General features: G+C 31.4%; 1 protein-coding gene across 1 annotated transcript in view; it reads left to right on the top strand.

Annotated features, from left to right (window-relative positions):
* Positions 1 to 4308: 4308 nt before the first annotated feature.
* LOC113378642 (phosphatidylinositol-binding clathrin assembly protein-like) overlaps positions 4309 to 21812 on the top strand; it is a 29669-nt gene continuing 12165 nt past the window's right edge. Inside the window, exons 1-15 of the mRNA XM_026619200.1 lie at positions 4309 to 4384; positions 4646 to 4788; positions 6458 to 6533; positions 6801 to 6818; positions 8374 to 8476; positions 8852 to 9167; positions 9291 to 9427; positions 9641 to 9803; positions 9930 to 10212; positions 11055 to 11135; positions 15836 to 16052; positions 16626 to 16728; positions 18270 to 18341; positions 18934 to 19175; positions 19400 to 19506. Coding sequence (XP_026474985.1) covers positions 4309 to 4384; positions 4646 to 4788; positions 6458 to 6533; positions 6801 to 6818; positions 8374 to 8476; positions 8852 to 9167; positions 9291 to 9427; positions 9641 to 9803; positions 9930 to 10212; positions 11055 to 11135; positions 15836 to 16052; positions 16626 to 16728; positions 18270 to 18341; positions 18934 to 19175; positions 19400 to 19506 — 2137 coding nt within the window. The remainder of the gene's footprint in view (positions 4385 to 4645; positions 4789 to 6457; positions 6534 to 6800; positions 6819 to 8373; positions 8477 to 8851; positions 9168 to 9290; positions 9428 to 9640; positions 9804 to 9929; positions 10213 to 11054; positions 11136 to 15835; positions 16053 to 16625; positions 16729 to 18269; positions 18342 to 18933; positions 19176 to 19399; positions 19507 to 21812) is intronic.

Below are 21812 nucleotides of genomic sequence, written 5' to 3'. Positions count from 1 at the left end.
TGTTACTTTTTATGTATATATATCATGATCCTAAAGAACGTACTAAAATAATACAAGTCGTTTATTTTAAATATTTACCATTTTTAACTTTCCGTAGGGTAAGTTATAGTAATGGGCGAAAATCGAAAATGAAAATTTTTAAATATCTTTACGTTTCAGAGGTTTCTGAATATTTTGGCATACCTTAAAAAAATGGATGTATGCGTGTGTGTATGTGTGTGTGTGCGTGTGTGTGTGTGTGCATGCGGATACAAATTTTCGTCGACGATTTCGGGCGCATTGATCAACGAAATAAAGAGTGCAGAAAATAGAAGTTAAGATTTTGAGAGAACGCTGCATCCGATTTGAATGATTCAAAAACCATTCGATTCGTATAACGATGGGGAGAAGTGATAACTACTTTTGGCAAAGTCAGTCTCAACAGTTTCAGAGATAATGAGTTAAAATTGTAAAAAATGATAGTTTTTAAGAGAACAAAGTATCCGATTAGATTGATTTAAAAAAAACATTTTGCATGTGAAGAAACAATTAGTTTTTGAGAAAAACATTCTAAAACTCACTTAAATACTTCTTCAAATGAATAATTTTAGCTTTGCAATTCAGTTTATATAATTCTTATAAATATTTTTCTTATAAATGTTCTTCATTTTAAATATGATTAATTAAGTTTTGTTCATTTACTTTTCATGTGAACTTATATAAACGTAGTCGTCCAATTTATACATTTTTACATTTTGTCTATAAAATATGAATAATAAAAGTTACAGCATTTATAATAATCTATTTGAAAACATTTAATATTCCTCGAATTCTTACTTCATCACAGTACGGGAAGTTCCAGCAATTTGCCTTGAGGCACAATGCCATATACTGTAACACATTACATATTTACATTATCTATTTGCATATTTATATTTTAATTTTTTACAAACTTTTCGAATAAGATTGTTTTGTCAGAAAATATATATTCCAATATGTTCCAAGTTTTTGCTTTACTGCAGAGTTTGTAACTTACAATTAGAAAGAGAATAACCATTGGGTTGCCTTTAAATAAAAATGGACTTCACTCAAATAGTTAAATTACCACAATTTTTATCATTAGTAAAAATTATCCTCACATTTATACAATATCAAAATTTTGACTACTTTCAAAAAAAAAAAAAATTGAATAAGCTCACAAAGCAACTCATTATCTATATTGCAACATAGTCATATTTTTGGAAAAAAATATTAAAATTTGTTTGTTTGTTTCTTATATAATCATTTCACAAATCTGGAGAGTATACATTTCATTATATTAAAATTATACGCTTCGACCTTTTCACTTGGAAATATCGATAGCATTAAGTTTCCAAGTAAATATAGCACTCACCAGACATTGCTACATTAATAAATACTAGCCATATTACAGAAAGTTAAGAATAATTAAGTCAAATCAGCATAATAGGACCTTTAAGTTTTAATTGCAGTTCAGCTTTTAAATTTGAAAATTTGTACTTATGATTGAAATCTCTAAAATATCCAATAATTTGATTTGCATATGTCTAATGACTATTTTTGACTGCCAAATGGTGTTTTTTTTACTATTTTTATTGGATCTATGAAACCGCTGGATTTGCCTTTTCCAAAATTTAGTCAAATTTTCATTTCATCAATACAAGTTAAATACTTTTTAAATGATTCAAATCGGTTGAACCGTATTCCCGAAGTTGTCGACGAAAATTTGTATCCGAACACAAACACACACACACGCACACACACACACATACATCCATTTTTTCTGTAACTATAAACGTATGTAACCACGTAAAGAAATGCAAAAATTTGGATCTCGATTACTATAACTACCCTACGGGAAGTTAAAATATTATGTAAATCTTCTAAATATACTTCTATTTTTTAAATTATAGGTAATTTTCTTCAACGTATCTACCCATTGATGATACCACCACTAAAGTTCTAATCTTAGAATGACCTCGTGTCCTCCTACCTTCTTGTTCTTGTTCTTGTACTTCTGTATTGGATGGATGAATGAATGAATATTTGAACGTTTTCTATTTTCGTTCGACAAAGGAGTGTTGAATGCGACTTCTCCGCATTCTCGCCATGAATCTAATAAGATCTCATTTAGACTAATAGTAAATAATGATATAGGAGACGGATCACTTGGACGGGGACACGTGCAGGGATTGAACTAAGGAAAATTCAATCAAATTGAAAAATAGACGTTGGAAACGTAGTTTTATTAATTACTAGGTAGATAGGACTGTGTTATCGATTATTCAATTTATATAAGCTTATATAACTTAGGTTATAAAACTTACGCCCTTACAGGCGTGGAATTTTTTTTTTTTATGGAAAACATCATGATTCATAATCTTCAGAATACTTAAAAATTGATGCTTTTTAAGGGGTATTCTAGTGTAGAGGCAGAATTTTAGGTAATTGTTAAGTTTAAGTTTCTTTTTTGACTATTATTTTTTTTATTATTTATTTATCAACGTTGCAAGGGCACAGAAATTATTTTTTTTAAATAAGACGAGAAGTGGTTAATTTTAAAAAATTAACACGTGACCCTGGGTTTCAACCCTTCTAGTGATCCAAAAAGAAAAAAAAATTAGATTTTAATCTAGAATGAGGTTGCAATGGCATATACTAAGATCGAGTCAAAAAAAATTTTTGACTAATTGATGACTATTTTTTTTAAAAAAGGACCATTTTTTCTTACCACTCTTTTGAGTTTCTAAATTTTTTTAAAAATATCAAAAATTGAAATTTGGGGCTGAGGCTAGTATATATACGAGGTCTGTTCAAAAAGTACCCGGAATTTTCGTTTTTTCAAAAAAATATTTATTTATTCGTCTACATTAATGTGGTCCCCTTCAAAGTAGTCCCCCCCAGATATAATACACTTATGCCAGCGTTTTTTCCAATTTTCGAAGCACCCTTGATATTCACTTTTTGATATGTCCTTGAGCACTCTCAGCGATTTTCTTCAATCGAGGAAAACCGCCGTCCTTTCATGGGTCTCTTCAACTTTGGGAATAGGAAAAAGTCACACGGAGCCATATCTGGTGAATTTTTGCACTTTGCAACACTTTATTTCATTTTTTACGCAAAATTTAATACAAATTCTTTGACTTTTCAATTCTTCCATTGTAAAAATCGCCGAGCTCAGAAAAACACGTCGAACCTTAGCGACTACCACAGACAAAGTAAACAGTGAATATAGCTGAAAATTTCATCATACTTTAGGGGCATGTATACCAACACAATAAAAAAAAAATTTGACAATCAGACACTCCAGACCCGCGAAATTTAATTATTAGTAATTCCGGGTACTTTTTGAACACACCTCGTATGCTCGAGAGAAGCCTAAAGAGAAAATTCTCTGAAAATTTCAGATGTGCAGTAGAAATTGAGAAATCGTGGGCATCGTATTGATAAAGAGCGTTTTGAGGAAAAACGCGTTTAAAATTTCCCAAAAGGAAGGAAACAGATGAGGATTATCATGGTCAAACAGTAGTATCTCTGAAAATAATTTGAATTTTTAAAAATGCTCTCGTACACATATTTTTAGTTACACTTTGAAAGTTACATTTTATAAACTGATTATAGTAATTTTAATCTATAGTAATATAGAAATATAGTAATAATATAATTTATAACAATATTAGTTCATCGACATTTTCAAAATGTGCCCATGTTTTTCCAGAAATTTACTTTTATATGCCACAAAACCACTAATTTTATATTATTTAATAAAACATTGCTCATGAATTCACTAACCTATTATTTACATAAATTAATTCAAATACACTATGCTTAAATTTATTAGATTTTTTTTTTTATAATACTTCTAACAAAATCGATACAATATATAACTAGAAAGAGAATAATGTTTCCCAACTTTTTACCCATCTGTACATTAAAAAAAATGTACAAGTAAATTTCCATAAAAAAAATTTAACTTTTTTACAAATCTGTTATATACCAGACTCACTCACAACTTAATTTGAGCGGAATTTAATAAAAAATGTTAACTATGATTTTTTTTTAATTGTTATTTATTTTCAACTTTTTCAATTAACCTCATTGACAATAATCCTCATACAATATTCGTTGTCCGATTTTCTTGGGATATTGTCATGATTTTAGAGATAATTGACTTTGGGGGCGTCCATTAATTACGTGAGGTTTTTAGGTGGAGGGGGGGAGTTCGCCAAATTAGACGTGACAACGCTGCACTCATTTTTCTAAGAAAATATTACATTATTTAAAAATTCTTAAAAATCGATCACGTGATTAATGGACGCCCTTTTATGGGTTATGGGTCCTGCGTTGGAAAACACTGACAAAGAAAAAAAAATAGTACAATATCAATGTAATTTATTATTGACATATACTGCTATTTTATCTTTCTCCAATGCAAAAATATTATTTTTTATAAATTTTCTATAAATTTTTTTATTACATTTCTATGTTGTTCATTAGAAGTTCATTTTTAAGTTGTCTTTATTACTTATTTAATTTCCACCTTATGGTGTGAGTATCAAATTTATTATTATTGCTGCTTTTTATTTGTTCAATCCAACAATAATTTTTTTAAATAAATTTTCTATAAATAATTTTCCTTCTTTTCCAGATCTAGTACACTGCACAAACGAGCCAAACGTCTCGATACCCCAATTAGCAAATTTACTGGTCGAGAGGTCGCAGAACACGAATTGGGTCGTAGTCTACAAAGCACTAATCACGGTACATCACATGCTAGCATATGGTAATGAGGTAAGTAATCTGTAATTTGAAACAATTCAACGATTAATCATTATAATAATAGTTATTAATAATAGTTAATTATGTGCTCTATGTCACGAGACTTGGAAGGAGCATGTAATTAAAGCTCCTTCAATCTGGTTGCTCCTGCCTGTTTGAGCTTTTGTTGGTTCATTATGAATAGTATTATTTCATTGGTGGAATTTGATGCTTTTGAGCTTTATGAACTACCCTCATAGATTCATTCTAAGTATGGAATATTATTTCATTTATCTTTTATTATAAATTATTTCTATAGCTGCACTTATTCCATATGAAACATCAGCAAATTTTTGGTAGTGCATAGAATGCCTAAATCCAATGCCCAATACTGTGATAGGATGTGAATTCTTGCATCAATTCTATCTAAAAATGGCAAGTAACATTTTTCAGAAGGATAAGTTATAGTAATCGCCAAAAATTGAAAATCAATATTTTCGCATATTCTCACGTTTCAGAGGTTTCTGAACATTTTGGCTTACCTTACAAAAAATGGATGTGTGTGTGTGTATTTTGTGTGGATACAAATGTTCGTCCACGATTTTGGGTGCACGGATCAATCAATTTGAAATATTCAAAAAACATTCCATTCCTATTAATAGGGAGATGTACTGATTAGTTTTTGGCAAAGGCAGGTCTAGCCGTTTTGAAAATACGGAGTAAAAGTGCATAAATTAAAAATCGAGTTTTTGAGAGAACGGTGCATTCGATTTGAATGATCCAAAAAACATTCAAATTGTAACGATGGCGAGAACTAGTGATGAGTTTGTGGCAAAGGCTGGACCAGCCGTTTTGGACATACGGAGCTAAATGTACAAATAATGGTACTTTTTGAGAGAACAAAGCTTCCAATTTGAATGATTCAAAAAACCCTTTTAAAGGAAAACATTGTTAAAAAAGTTAAAAAAAATTTTTTTGAGTATCGAAAATATTTCATATTTCAATTTTAATTGTAGCTAATATTCTAAAGCTCATTTATATACACGAAATAAATATTTTAACTTTACAATTCCGTTTATATAATTCTTAGAAATATGAGATAAGGTCCTTCATTCTAACTCCGCTTGATTAAGTTTTGTTTATTCACTTTTCATGTAAACTTATATAAACGTCATCGTCTCATTTATAAGCTCTTATATTTTGTCTATAAAATATGAATAATGATAGTCACAGTATTTATAATGATATATTTGAAAACATTTAATATTCTTCTAATATTTCATTATGGAACGAGAAGTTCTAGCTATTTGGCTTAAGGCACAAGGCCATACACTACTAGTTTTGTTTTATCGACGTTTCAAACCATTCTGAACAATTCTGAATCGTTCGAGACCAAATTTGGAAAAAGTATGTGTGTGCCTGTTTGTGAACAGACTTTTCTACCTTTCGTCGACGTTTTCTCAAAAACGGCTGGACCGATCTCAAAAATTTAAAAGCCATTCGATGTATCTCAATGAAGATTGTGGTTGGTCAGATTTGCGCGACGATCAGCAGAGCAGTTTCTTTGTAATTAGAAAAAAGTGTAAATTCTTTTGCTTATAGCTTCTGCAGCTTCTCTTTAATTTCAATTTTTTTTAATATTTCTCGATTTTTTCTATTTTTTTTGCATAATTTTTAATCTAATTTTTTTTTTTTATTCCAGCGGTTTACACAGTACCTCGCTTCGAGCAATTCCTCATTTCAACTTAGTAATTTTTTGGATAAAAGTGGAGTCCAAGGTGGTAAATATATAATCAGAAAATAAACTATTAAATTAATTTTTGTTTATTTCTAATAAGTTACACTGTTTCTACTAACAAAAACATCATACGAATACTAATGTTTTAAAAAAAAAGAAAAACAAATTCATTCAAAAATTAACATTGATTTTTCTAAATTGCTTTTCAAAATTCGACATCAGATTAAAACAATTTATTTAACAATACCATTAATAGAATAATATTTATTAACACGAATGATTTTTCTGTTCCCGCTCACATAAGGAGCCGTTGGGGCTAAAATTGGTAAGTTGATTTACTAACAAACTAACAATAATAAAAATTTCATAGTTATAATAAGGGCCAATTCTCGGATAAAACAGAAATGTTATGTTACGGGTCTGAATTCGCATGAATTGGTAGTCACTGACTGTCAAAAAGCTATGCCTTTGCTGTTTGATCACATAAAACCTAATCTACAAAACGCACAAATGTAAAATATCAATTTTATTATAAGTGCATCTTTCTGTTCTGCCTTGATAACATATACGTGAAGTTGGGTTTTTATGTATATAACGCCTGATCGCTCAGCAAATACATAGCTTTTTGACAGTTTACTACCAACTCATACGAATATAGACCCGTAACTTAGCATTTCCATAACATTTCTATTTTATCCGAGAATTGGCACCATAAATTGCTTTTAAAAATATGTTCTAAACAAGAGGGTTCACAAATGTTAATCCAGGGTTGAATTCTGGGTGGCTGTCTGATTCAGATTCTTATTAACTTCATTTTTGTTTTAATATTTAGCTTTCCCTGGGGTTAGCTATAGTAATCGCAAAAAAATCGAAAATGAAAATTTTTATGTCTTTACGTTTCAGAGGTTTCTGGTCATTTTGGCGATACCTTAAAATTTATGTACGTGTATACAAAATTTCGTCGACGATTTCGGGAAAACCGGTTAACCGATTTGAATCATTCAATAAAACATTCGATTCGTATTGATAAGAATACGTGCTGATTAGTTTTTGACGAAGGTAGCTAGACCTACGTTCCGAAGATACGGGGCAAAAAGTGCCAACTCACAAAATTTTGGGAAGGCAGGGTTAGCGGTTTCGGAAATCTAGTAAAAAGTAAAGAAAATGCCATTTGCCGGTCAAAAATAATCATTAGACATATGCACATCAAATTATCAGATATTTTATGGAGATTTTGATAATTACACATAAGGAAGGTGGAAGTTCCAGCAATTTTCTTTAAGGCGCTAGTTTTAGTCTTAATTCAATACTTTGTTTTATTTTTGTTTGATTTTTTCGCCTTGATTCACCTTTCTTTCAACCAACAAGTATTTACCAGAATTCTGTATTCGATCCTGGATCAGCATTTGTGAACCTCCTTTGTTTTTATAAAATATGGCTATGCGTTTCGTTTTCTATTTACAATTTGGTAATCATACGTAATTTAATTAACTTTTAGTTTAATATTTTATTTTATTTAATCATTTGTTTTTTTTTTCATCAAACAATGGTTTTAATCTCATGTTTTTTTCTGGTTTGGCATTTGTTGATATTTTTAAAAATTTTTAGTTTTAAAGTTAAATAATTGACATAATATTTTAATACATTCTTTATCAATTTTTTTACCTGAACCTTTTAAAATTGTGTACTTCAATTAATATATAGAATAAATAATGTTTCAAACTATTTAAATATATTCTACTGATAAATTTTACTCTCACGTTCGGAATCTGGTACGTTATGTATGTTTTAACATTTTGGTTCCAATTAACAGTAATAAACATACGTAAGATAATGTCTTCTCATTTATTAAATTAATTTTCAATAATTATTTTCTCTAGGATATGACATGTCTCCGTTTATAAGGCGATATGCCAAATACCTGAATGAGAAAGCTTACTCATACAGGACAGTCGCATTCGACTTCTGCAAAGTTAAAAGGGGGTAAGTAAGATAATTTCAATATTGTCTTCATTCTTTAGAATAGTCGATAAAATTCGCTTATCAGAAAGCATTTCTTTATAACCAGAAGCCGATACTGCTACATACTCCTATAACGCGGTACTTTTACAACGCGGTTTTCGTTTAACATCATTTCATAAGTTCCTTCCGCACAGGCGCAATAACTAGATACTCATCACATCACAAAAGCGACTTTTGACGCAAATTTTGACTATTATATTTTTTTACAAACTTTGACTAATTTTTAAAATATGAATATGAACACTTTTTCTATCGATTTTTTTAATATCTTAACTGCAAATTTCTAGAATTTTAAGCTTAATGAATATCCAAAGCATAATCTATTTCCCCTTTTAGGAAAGATGAAGGTTCACTCCGCTCCATGCACGCCGAAAAACTGCTTAAAACCCTCCCTGTCCTGCAGCAGCAACTGGATTGCCTGCTGGAATTTGACTGCACATCAAATGATTTAACGAATGGAGTCATCAACATGTGCTTCATGCTGCTCTTCCGTGATCTGATACGTCTATTCGCCTGCTACAATGACGGCATCATAAATCTTTTAGAGAAATATTTTGATATGAATAAAAAACAGTGCAGGGATGCATTAGATCTGTATAAGAAATTCCTGGTTCGAATGGACAGGGTTGGAGAGTTCTTGAAAGTAGCAGAGGTAAAGAAAAACTACTGAAATACTAGATTAACTGAATATTGTCTACTTCTTAGTAAAATACTTTTATTATCCTTCTGCAACCTATTCCTAACTGGTTCCTAATTACTACTATTTGCTTTGCAGAATGTTGGTATTGACAAAGGAGACATTCCAGATTTGACAAAGGCTCCCAGCTCACTTTTAGATGCTCTGGAGCAACATTTGGCTTCATTAGAAGGAAAGCGAGGAAGCGCTGCCAATACTCCTACACAAACAGCGAGGTAAAAAAATTTGAAAAGACCATTTAAGACACTATATGCGGGGCGGGTAAAAATACCCGTTTCGAGGACTGGCGCGGGTATTTTTACACGTTTGATTGTTACTAACTTTAAAATAGGTTTACATGTGATACCAAAAGAGTTTGAGCTGGTGGTTTTTGTTTAGATTCAATTGATTTCTTTCGTTGACTTCGTTCTTTGCTTGTCATTTTGCAGTAACCAAAAGAATGTGAAAAGTGGCGTGACTGCATTAAGTTCGACATCAAATGCTTTTGGCAGTGCAGCACAAAGTTCTCGTCTCGAAAATTCCAATGGTATTGATGAGAATCTCAGGCAACAGGCTCTTGCTGAAGAGGAAGCTGCTATGAATCAATATAAAGTATGTTTATTAAATGGAATTAGATTTTTCTAGTCGTGTTAAAAAAAATTTTGGTTAAGTCAATTTTCAACCTTACCTAGAATGCCACTTACACCTAGTTCTATTCACCTTCTTTTCTATTTCCAGTCAAAACTTCAGAGTCCGACAAATTCAGCCGGAGCAAACTCGAGCACGAATCCCTTCCTCTCGTCGCCAGTATCGTCTCAGCCACCTGCTTCGGCAGCTGCTCCCATAGTGGATCTGTTTGGTCCAGCTCCACCGGCTTCCACTGGACAGAATGGAGGCACCGTATCGGGTAAACCAAGTGACGATCTGCTGCAATTAGGAAATCCATTTGCTGATATGTTTGGACCGCCACAGCCCGCAGTTTTACCGCAGCAGCAACAGCAGAACAATATGTGGACTAATGGTAAACTGGGGGAAAATATTAATGGATTAGTAACTTAGATTATTAACAACCGGCGGAGAAGTTTGTTTTTGGCAGAAAATCTGATTCTTAATCGTTTGAGATCTAAATGAATTTGTGTTTGTGAGTAGATTTTTGACTTTTTGTCGACGTTTCCTTAAAAACTGCTGAACCGATTTCAAAAATTCAAAAAACATTCGATGTAACATGATGCGACGATCGGCCAAGCTGTTTGTTTACAATTAGCAGAAAAGTAAAAAAAAGAACAATCTAAGTATTGATACAATCTGGTATTTGTGCTGATTAGTTTTTGGTAAAGATCTGAAGAGCTATTCTTTTGTAACCATTTGTTGCAATTTTTTTATGACGATTTCGATGAATCTTTATATGACGATAGGTTTTGTAGTTTGAAATAATATACTAAAATATTATAGGCCTACGTTCAGCGGTTGAATTATAAAAATTCATCAAAGTTTAGAATTTCGCTGCGCGCTTGAGCGTCCTGTGTTTTGTTCGTAGCTACTGATTACAGTTGGCGGCCACTCTTGAATAAAATACATTTTTAGAGTTCAAAATGGATGAAATGAAATGGGATAAATTAATTGAGTTTATGAAATTATTGATCATTTAAGTATGTTATAAGAAAGACATTACATGCAAATTGTATTGATCTTTTAGTTATAATAAAAATTTTATTTTCTAAATGAACAGGTGAACAGTTTACCAAAATATCTGAATTTCAATTTTTTTTAAGTTGATTAGATCTACATATTGGGAAATTTATACGTCTTGCCTCAAGAGAAAATGCCCTTACGCCCAGTTTACTTATTATTTTGCTTTTTCAGGTTTCTCTCAGCAAACAACAACGAATAGCTTCGTATCAGACAGCAACTTTTCATCAGTTTTTGGAAATTCAGAAACTACAGGTAAGTTTTTTTTACTGCCTTGAACTTATTTAGAATCTGAACACATTATAAATATTCTAACAAAATCGTATGTGGTTTTTTGTGTCTTACTGAATTCTAAATGTACACTAGTCTATATAAATAGCATGTAGTAGTTGATCGAAACTGATGTTTCTGATAACCTTCTTTAGTTTAATGTGATTCTTTAAACTTAATGCAAATACTAAGTCTCCAAGAATTTACCACCAAGATTTACAGCATCACATTAAAACGATTTCCAAAACAACTTTCTCACAAGTTAGTTTTTGCAGAATTTTTCTTTGTAATTGGTGCGATTAGTTGCCAATTACCTTAATGCTTGGTTCAGTTTTTTCTGCAAAAACTTTTAACACTTCTGTCTACTGTCTGAAATATGAATTTTCCTAAACAGTGTTGTCTTAACAATTTTTGATTAACAAATTTTCTCGTACTATTTTTTTGCATGCAACACTAATATGTTTATTGACTTGAGACTAACGCTCCAAATACATTCCACAAACCCACCTATTTTATAAAAGAAACAATATTATTGTCAAAGATAACGGTCTTTCAGCACCACAATCAAACGATTCTGTCAATACGAGCAATTAGTTTATAAACTCAATTATTATTACAAATATCCAATTATCTATCACCATCATCGCGCGTTCTGTCCAATTTTTACCGTAAAACCAAAAATTTTTCCAAGCCGCTAACGAAGGACTAGTGCAAGAAGACCAACAGAATCCGTTCTCCGGTGGCGACCAGATGGGTGCTCTATCCCAACAGTCCCAACAGGAACAGTTCCAAATGTCCCAAACTAATTTCCAACAGCAACAACAGCCTCCCCAATCCAATTTCCAACAACAGCAACAATCGCCGAAGCCTAAGAGCGCCGTCGACGATTTGAACGACTCGATCAGGATGGCGCTCGGAGGCGGATCTCCGGCCAGACAGCCGATGATGTCGCCGGCGAGACAGATGACAGGTCCAGGAAAATGATTTTGAAACGACAAATCACTGTCTGTGCCTGGTCTTTTTTTGTTTTTGATATTATGTTGAGTTTTGCACCTGGGTAAAAATGGCTCTGAATTTCAAAAAAGATTGTTAGGAGGGACAACCTTTAAATATTTTTGGACGTAAATTTAAGGTTTGGCATGAGTTTAAGAAAATCTCGATCGAAATTCTGTGAAATGCATTCATTAAAAAGCGGGATGAAAAATTTTCTGATTACTTACACTATTGCGAAATAGAGGTTTACGGTGGGAGGGTGAAAATTTAGGGATGTATGTTTTTTTATTACGAATTACAAAATAAAATTAAAAAGAGTGTGCGTAAGGTTCACACGCGATTAAATTAAAACTGTTTTGCTATCGTAGGAAATGGCATTTAACTTCAAAATAAATACTTATAAACTCAAAACCATATAACAATTTTGAATGTTTATTAGTAATGTGGTAACACTCGCAATGCACACATTTTTTATGTCAAACATTATATATATTTAAATAATAAAAATTATGAATTACATATTTATAATACCACTAAAAATATTTATAATATTTGAAAACAATGTAATTAAAGTCATACTTCAAATATGATATGATCGGTTTGTCATTGTAATTAGCTTCTACGACCTTTTATTAGAGATATGAAGTAATTGCTGAATAATAAATTCCATAATATTCGTTCACTCAGTGAACTTATAACAATCTTTGCTCTTGTAAGCTTTTGACATTTGAACGAGAACAGTTATTTCACTTACCCTGTAATTAAAATTAACATACATTCATTGACTGTTTGTTTTTTGGACTATTTCGCTGGCGATACAGTCTCATTCTTTGAGCAGCTGCAGTATGTGACTTGCCTATAAAAATAATTTCTAAAAATATATAGTAACCACGAATAATACAAATAATTTCAATAAACTTATCTTTCTTACACGGCACAGATTTTTCATTTGTTTTATTATTTTCACTATACAATCAAAGCAATCATACTCACTCGACACGATGACCAATCACAATCGACCTGTATAGAAATGATATCATCGAGAGCTAATGACGAATCATTGGCACTCGACTCGAGCGTAACGGACTTCCGTTGCATTTTCACAGATTTACGCGCTAGTGGCGCCTAAACAAGTTTTAATTCAAAAATTGTTCCAAAAAATAAATTTTAGGGGTGATCAACCCTCATCACATTAGGGTATGAAAAATAGATATTTGCTCATTCTCAGTCATACCAAACGCGACTATAAAATTTTTACCATTCGCCAAATGTGAGCCTATCTTATAAATAAGTTTAATACTTCAAGTATTTATATATAATGTTTTCAACCTAATATGTGCAAAACTCAATGTAATGAACATCAATATTTTTTGTTGCAAATACAAGTTAGATTTTAGAATATTCGTAGCCTGATGTTCGTTCGTTGCTTGGTTGTTATATCATGTTGACATGCATTATTTTTTCTATCAAAGAAATACTTTCCACATTTTTGGTTATTTTTAATTTCGCAAAATCATTTAGATCGATAACCATGAAGCAGTAAAGCTACAAGGATTGCCAACGACGTAAAACTAGATCACATATCCCAATTCCCTGAAATCTTTACTAAAAAGTGTTATTAATTTATATTTTATTACTAATTTTTACTAATATTTACTAACATTTACTAATTTTGTTAAAATTTAATAATTTTTGTGCATACATTTTTTAAAACTACTTTTAAATTTAACAATTTAAGTTTACAAGTTTATGGTTTGGTGCAAGTTATGTTTATAATAATTTTGTACATTTATTTATATATTATATTTGTGTACATACATATCATAATGCTGATATACGTTTGTGATGATACATTTTGCAAGTTTTCAAATCTTCTGTTAAATTGACGATTATTTTCTTATCCTTTTGATTTCAATTATTTGATCACAAACATGTATCAATTCCCATCAAAGAATATGTAAAGTTTTTATATAGATAAAATATAAGTACTGCATGCAACTTTATTTTCAGCTATAAATTAAAATTTTGCATATTCTTAGTAATAGAGAAGTCTCTGAGAGCAATTTTCGAGTAGATTCATACATTTGTGTTTAATTTTTTGAAGAAAAAAGAACGTTATATGACTCATTTTACATTTATAACTTTATAAGTAAAGCGAATTGAGATTATAGCTTTAACATTACAACGTTACATTAATTACTAATTTAAATTTAAATTCATGGCATGAAGGATATTTTATTTAAAAGAAGTGATCATATATTTTTGACTTAGAGATCTTATTTAGATATTGATCAATTTGAATCAGAAAAGGCATGAAATATTTTTTTCAAAAATGTCATACCCTAATTTTATTAAACAAGAATTGTAGTAGTATTTTATATCATATTTCACTTTCTGAAGCAAATTTATGAATTAATGTTTAATTTCCAATTAAGTTAACATCAGCATTAATTTTTGAACTGTTTATCTTTGGATTAACAATATTATTTTTTAATAATATATATTAATATATTAGTTTTATAGATTCTTTACTAGAATAAAACTTCATAGATCATGAATTACTATACAATGTCGAATCGATATTTTACTATTGTTTAAATTCAAGGAAATCTTCTTTGAAACCAATTATGATAACCATTTTTGACTTCTTAAAGAAATTAAAAATAAAATTTTCGTTGGAACGAAAAGAATATAAAAAATCTTATTAGACTTCAAAATGTTTTATGCAAAAATAACAAAAACAGTATCAACAAAAGGAATGATGCTTCTTTCCTTTTTTTTAAATCAGCGCTTAATATACATATATCAGGTTGGGGAAAAAGGAATCCATTTTTCGGTTGATGGTTGTACTGATAGATTTCTAGAAAAAAATAGTACTGATAGAATTTTTTTTTGCTATTTGGTGCATTCAGTTATGAGTTGCAGAATGTTAAAAATGGAAGTGAACAAAGAGAAAAATCGGTACATTTTACAGTTTTTCTGTGACAAAGGTGAAAATGCAAGCCAGACAGCTGTATTTGTGAATGGTGTCTATGATTCCGATACTGTAACAGCACAATCATGTGCAATTTGGTTTCGTAGATTCTGTTCGGAAATTTTTGGTGTTAGCCCTTTCCACTCGGACTCATTCGCGAGATGAAACGGTTAGAGATGCACTTTGCACTGGTAGATCGAAAATGTCGAAAATGTCGATAAAACCAGAGAAATGATCAAACTTGACCGGCATGTTAGCAATCCTAACATAGCCCAGAAACTAAAAAGCGACCATAAAACAACTTTAAACCAATAAACCAAAAATAATGGATTTTTTTCCCTCAACCGGAGCTAATAAGTCTTTCATGAAAAGTGTTCTGCGTGGATGTAACGATTACCTTGGTAGAAAATATAAATAATACTCGTAAATTTTGCTCTCATTCAGACCATCATCTATGAACTCATTTATCCACCCATATCCATCTATCCATCCATTATCATCGGTGTCTTTTTTGTTTGTTTTATGTTTTCCTCGGGGTGTGTCATATTATGTCAACTCATCACATCGCATTTCGCAATTATTCCTACTACGGTTGGCTATCACTTCTCGCTATCTGTGTTGTGGTATCATTGTAAAAATGAATGTGGTATCTGTTATGAAACGCAAAAATGGCGAAATGGCATTTGCGCGGATTCCGAAATATAAATAAATAAAAAAGAGGGATTCGACGCAATGGGAGATGTATTGCGTCCGTCAATGAAAGCGAATCAAAACGCAGGTACGAACCAGGCCGGAGGAGCGCCCGGAGCGCCTGGACAGGGACCAGCGGCCGGAGGCAATCAGACGGGGAAGGTGCTCACTGGTGATCTGGACAGCTCGCTGGCGTCGCTGGCGAATAATTTGACGATTAACAAGAGTGCGCAGGCGCAAGTCAAGTAAGTAGTAGTAAAGGATTTATGTATGTATATTAGGGTGGTTCTTAATATGGATGTTTTCGAATTTCCTTGCTCCCAGGGGCTCAAAATGCTTCAAATTGATAAAATACAATTCTCTGAAAGTTTTAGCTCTTAATATTAACTTTAAGATAGTCCGCACTATACATTCAGTGAAAAACATTCATTAATTGAAAGATTACTAACATGACTATGGCAAAATAGGGCTTTCTGGTAGGAGGGTGAAAATTTATTTTGTGTATTTTAATTACGACTTAAAATAAAAAAAAAAATAATGCCAGAAAGAACGTTGTCCAAAAAAAACGTCGTTATAAAATTACCTGAAAATTGGTCAAACAGTTTCAGAGTAGAAATTCAAAGAACATTGATTTTGTAAAATTTAAATTTGAATATTTCTAAATTACAAAACTATGTATTTTAATAAATCTTCAATTCATTATGATTCTCAAACAACACACTATAATATTAATTATGAATGTTAGTATCAATTTCTGTGCAAATCCAACTTCAATTACCATTCCATTATCATTTTTACTATTTATTTTATCATTTTAGGGGCGTAGCTTGGAACTCTCCCAAGAACTCAGCGAAACCAGGATCAACGGGCTGGACCCCACAACCGATGGCAGCCACAACTGGTGCAGGATACAGACCTATGGTAAAAATCAGTTAACTATAAACGATATCTGTAAATATTATTATAAAATTTGGCATGAGCTAAATTTTCACAATGCATTATTTGATCTTTGCTTTTTTAAAAGAAATCTATTATTTGACAATATTCTACTGTTGTCGAAGTAGCACTTATCGTTTTGTAAATATTTTCAAACGATTTTGATATTAAATATGTGGCATGTTGTAAATGTATGATTTTGGCACTGTGATAATTAAACACAAATTAGATGATTCATAAATATGAAATTTATAAATATTTAGTGCAAATTGTTACTGGGTTATATTGTTGATGAAGTAATTAACCTGTGGCATTTTTGCCTAGGAACTTTGTGTGTGTGTGTGCCTAATTTTAAAGGTTTTTATTAAACCAAAATAAAATTTTTATAACACACCTGGAGCAAATTTCCAATTTATATTATTTAATGTTTGGGCTAATTTAAATTACATAAAAACTAATTTTAATTCAATATTGTGATGAACGACAAAAATGTGTAGTAAATTTAATAACACTGCTATTGATATATAATTTGTGATAGTAGACTCACATTTTATATGATGAAGGAAATGCTATGAACAGATCTTATGAATAAAAATATTCAAATGTTTTCCTGGGGTAACCAATATTACAAATTATTAAGTATTTTTAACCAAATTATCGTCTTAAGCACTATTCCTAATTTTACTTTTCAAGTCTAATAACTACAATCACCAGTCAATTAACTAAATAATGATTTTTTCTGCAAAGTATCACCAACTTTTGCTTTTTATCTCTAGAATAAAAATGATTCTTATTTATTGAATTATTATCTAAACTAGTGCTGTATGATTTTGTGCTTCAGGATAAATTGCTGGAAATTATCAAACAAAGAAGCAAGCACTAAATTTTTTAAAAATCCAATTGCTAATGAATATATGGAGCATTTTAATGCATTTTTGATAAATCATTTTTCTTTTTTTTATCATGATCAAATATATATTTTCTTTGAGTATTAAATTTATAGACAGAACAGCTTGTTGTTGTGTATAATTTTGATTAAGAAGGTATGTTTTTAGTTCAAATAATAATAATAGTTTTGTTCGAAGACATTTAATATATATTCAATATTAAATATTTTTTGGGTCCTTTCTTTCATATTGATTCTCTGGATTTTTTTTCCCTAAAATGTGTCATCCTTGGGTCAGTGTTTCATTAGTTTTATGAAGAAATATTTAGAAGAAATGTAATACTATGCAGAATATAAAGCTTATATATAATTTTTATATAATATAATTAAAAGTGCACAGCTTAATTACTGCCAAACAATAAACCAAACAAACAAAATCAACTCCTCAAAGCATTTGCCAAAGTTTAGCTTTCCTTATCATGCACTCTAAAATCTTTATTATAATTCCTTAATGCCATTTATTATTTATTTATATTTTAATATTGATATAATTTGATTTATTGTTTCTTTATTGCATTGAATTGCATTTTGCTTGCATGTTTGTTTATTCTTTTTCGTTTTCGGTGATTGTTGTGTATAGGGTCAGGGCATGCCCTTACCGCCTGTGATGCACTCGCCACCGCCAACACTTGTGATGCCCATGGTGGGCCTGGTGAGTAGATTTATTTACTAATTGTATTGTTAATAATAATAGACATAGTAAAGCATTCTATCAATCTGAATAATAATCATAATAAAATGTATTTTGCCCAAAGGCAGGATGGTGTGAGAGCACATCAAAATCAATGATTCCTCTTTCTTTCCTCTCTTGTTTATTATTCCCATTACCAATTTCACTTTTCCAATCATTTTCATACATTTTCGTTTCCAAACTTCTGCTTCCATGCTTCCTGGTCCTTTGCTTTGGCTGTAAGTTTCCTGTATTTTCTCTTCTTTGCCTATCATCAACCATTTGGATTCTTCTTCTTTCCTTCTAATTTACCATCGACGACATCATCTAGAAGGCACTCTTCTTGCAGAATGGGTTTGATCAGTAGAGTTTTATATTTACCCTTTCTTCTCTGGACTTTCCCATTTGATACCTTATCTGTCCACTTCATCTTCTCTATTCCTCTCTCCAGCACTACGTTTCAAAACCTTCCGGATAGTTTTTGTCTGCCTTTCTTCAGTCCATGTCTCTGATTCAAAATATTCTAAACCCATATCACAATTTAACATCTCAATCTTCCTATTTCCCCTTCCAGCAAGGTATGGCTGCCGCCGGAATGCGGCCGATGATGATGCCCCAGACCGGCGCTCCAGGAATGATGGCACCGCAAGGAGCCCCCGGCATGATGCCTCAGGCGATGATGGGAGCGCCTCAAGGAGTCAATTTTGGTAATCCTGCTGCAGCGGCTGGAATGCCGATGATGGGCATGGGGGCGCAGATGCAAACGACGAACAATCAGAATATGGCCAACATCCAACTGGATCCGTTCGGCGCATTGTAAAAAAATTAATTAAAAATGTACAGGGACTAGTAGGGGATGTGTGATGTAAGGGGAAAGAATTTATGGATTCAATGAACAGGTGAAATAAAAATAATAAAAAATAATTGGTTGTGTTTGTATGAAAAAGAACTGATTGTGAATGTGGAAGTATGTTTAGTATATAAGTGAAAGAAGCGACTAATACGCATTATATGGACGATTTATCTACTTCAACTTTTAGAATGGTTACATATAGATGTTTATGGGCCATATTATTGGTAATCATTGCAAGTGCCTTATTTGAAATTGATTTCAGTCAACTTGATTTGGCACTATTCAATGTTCAAAGTTTTTATATATTATTACCGCGCTTTTCATTAATTATTTAATTAATTTTCGAATTGCAAAGCCAAACATTCATTTTTGAATTTCATTGTGGCATGCCTAGCGAATCAAATGCAATTTCAAAAACTCGCAGCTTTGCCTTAGGTTTTTATGGTTTCTAGTACCCTCTCAAAAACTGTTGCATCTTCAGGTTTTAATATTCAATTTCTACATATTTTTTTGCTGAATTTTGAAAGAATTCACATACTCATTACTCTATATGATGTCACATCAGAGAGTGATTTTTCTGGTTTTGTAATCGTAATGTTTTCAGATATTTTAAAGCTTTTTAACCAATATGCTTTTCTGAGCATTTCATATAATATTTTTATGTTAGAAATATCATACCTTTTCTCTAAAGCTTTATGGATCAGTATACATTTTGTTTCTATGTAGCTAATACATTTTAGTTCAAAAAATTTTCTATTTGCTTGTAGCATCATCATCGTTATTAGTCACTATGAGCCTCTCTCTTTCACTGGTCATTTCATGTGATTAGTAATTGTGATTGATGAGTGATTAGAAGGATCTTTTTGAAATAATTTGATGCTTTAAAACTTTACTATCCATTTTCAATAACTTTATAGCAAATTTTGCCAGTTTATTCTTCAAAATCAGTGGAAAATAACCATTATATAATTATATTTTATACTGCAGTATCAAATTGTTCAATATAATACAAGCTTCCATAGCTGAGACTTCATCGTCAATTTCAAATGATGCCTAACTTTGTCTAAAATACATATCTTTTGGTAGAAATTCCTACAAAATTGTAGACATTTGTCACACCTTGAAAGTATAAACATAGTGCATCATTTTACAAGTGCAACATTTCAAAGTTGTTTTAACACTGGAATTATTGATACATTTGATATAATGCAAGCTTTATAGCCAATTTTCAAAATATTTTATTCCATTGACATTTTTGCAGGTGTACGTGGTCTGTTCAAAAAGTACCCGGAATTTTCGTTTTTTCAAAAAAATATTTATTTATTCGTCTACATTAATGTGGTCCCCTTCAAAGTAGTCCCCCCCAGATATAATACACTTATGCCAGCGTTTTTTCCAATTTTCGAAGCACCCTTGATATTCACTTTTTAATATGTCCTTGAGCACTCTCAGCGATTTTCTTCAATCGAGGAAAACCGCCGTCCTTTCATGGGTCGCTTCAACTTTGGGAATAGGAAAAAGTCACACGGAGCCATATCTGGTGAATTTTTGCACTTTGCAACACTTTATTTCATTTTTTACGCAAAATTTAATACAAATTTTTTGACTTTTCAATTCTTCCATTGTAAAAAATCGCCGAGCTCAGAAAAACACGTCGAACCTTAGCGACTACCACAGACAAAGTAAACAGTGAATATAGCTGAAAATTTCATCATACTTTATAGTCTAAGAGCCAGTGAACTATTTGACTAACCTGTTTTCACAAAGCCAGAAATTTTTTAATGATATTTTATTATCGGCCCATTAAGAAAGCACCATTCTGGCAGTCATTCCGCGGTTGCGTCATCATCCCTTCAATTTGTGAAAATGTAAAAAAACTGTTTTTATAACTTGCTCGCACAGGCTCAAATTTTGAGGGTGTCTTCTTTTAACTGTTCAGAAAGCATATGTAAAAAGCCAGCCCATTCTGACGGTTGCAAGGGTCTGCCAGACGAGTACATAATAGTCACGACGCGCAAGGGTGTGGGCGCATTGCCATACATAATTGACTAATACCCTTGTATTTGAATAATTAATACGCCATTTTGAAGGTCATTTTGAAAACATCCGTTATACCAAACTTCAACTTTGTATCTCACCTTATGGCCGAGATATCATTGAAATATGCCAAAGTGGCCCCTTTTTCAAACTCAATTTTGGCGTAACCATAAAAGATATCGAAAAAAAATTACATGATTCTACTTATATTGGCTTAAACCACATAATGTATAGTAATATATGCTAAATAATCCTTTATTATTAGCTAAAAAGGATAAAATAATTTTTCAATTAATGTTTTCGGATAGTGCGTTTTGTTTAATTACTTTATTATTAGCGTTATTTAAATGCTTATTGTTTTCTCTTTTAGTACTGCAAATATGGTTTAAATCAAATTTGTGGAACACATTGAAAAATTGAAGAAACCAGAACCAGTACACCCGCGCGTAACGCTGATAGTAGCCCGCATAGAATTCGTTCGGTCGGATAAGCGATGCGTTACGCGCGGGTGTACTGGTTCTGGTTTCTTCAATTTTTCAATGTGTTCCACAAATTGATTTAAA

Source organism: Ctenocephalides felis, unplaced genomic scaffold (genome assembly GCF_003426905.1).
Source record: "Ctenocephalides felis isolate EL2017-DRISC unplaced genomic scaffold, ASM342690v1 CF-g0.4_SCAFFOLD_01886, whole genome shotgun sequence".
Lineage (NCBI taxonomy): Eukaryota > Metazoa > Arthropoda > Insecta > Siphonaptera > Pulicidae > Ctenocephalides > Ctenocephalides felis.
The sequence above is the reverse complement of the archived record's forward strand: the minus strand, read 5'-3'. Positions and strand labels throughout refer to the sequence as shown.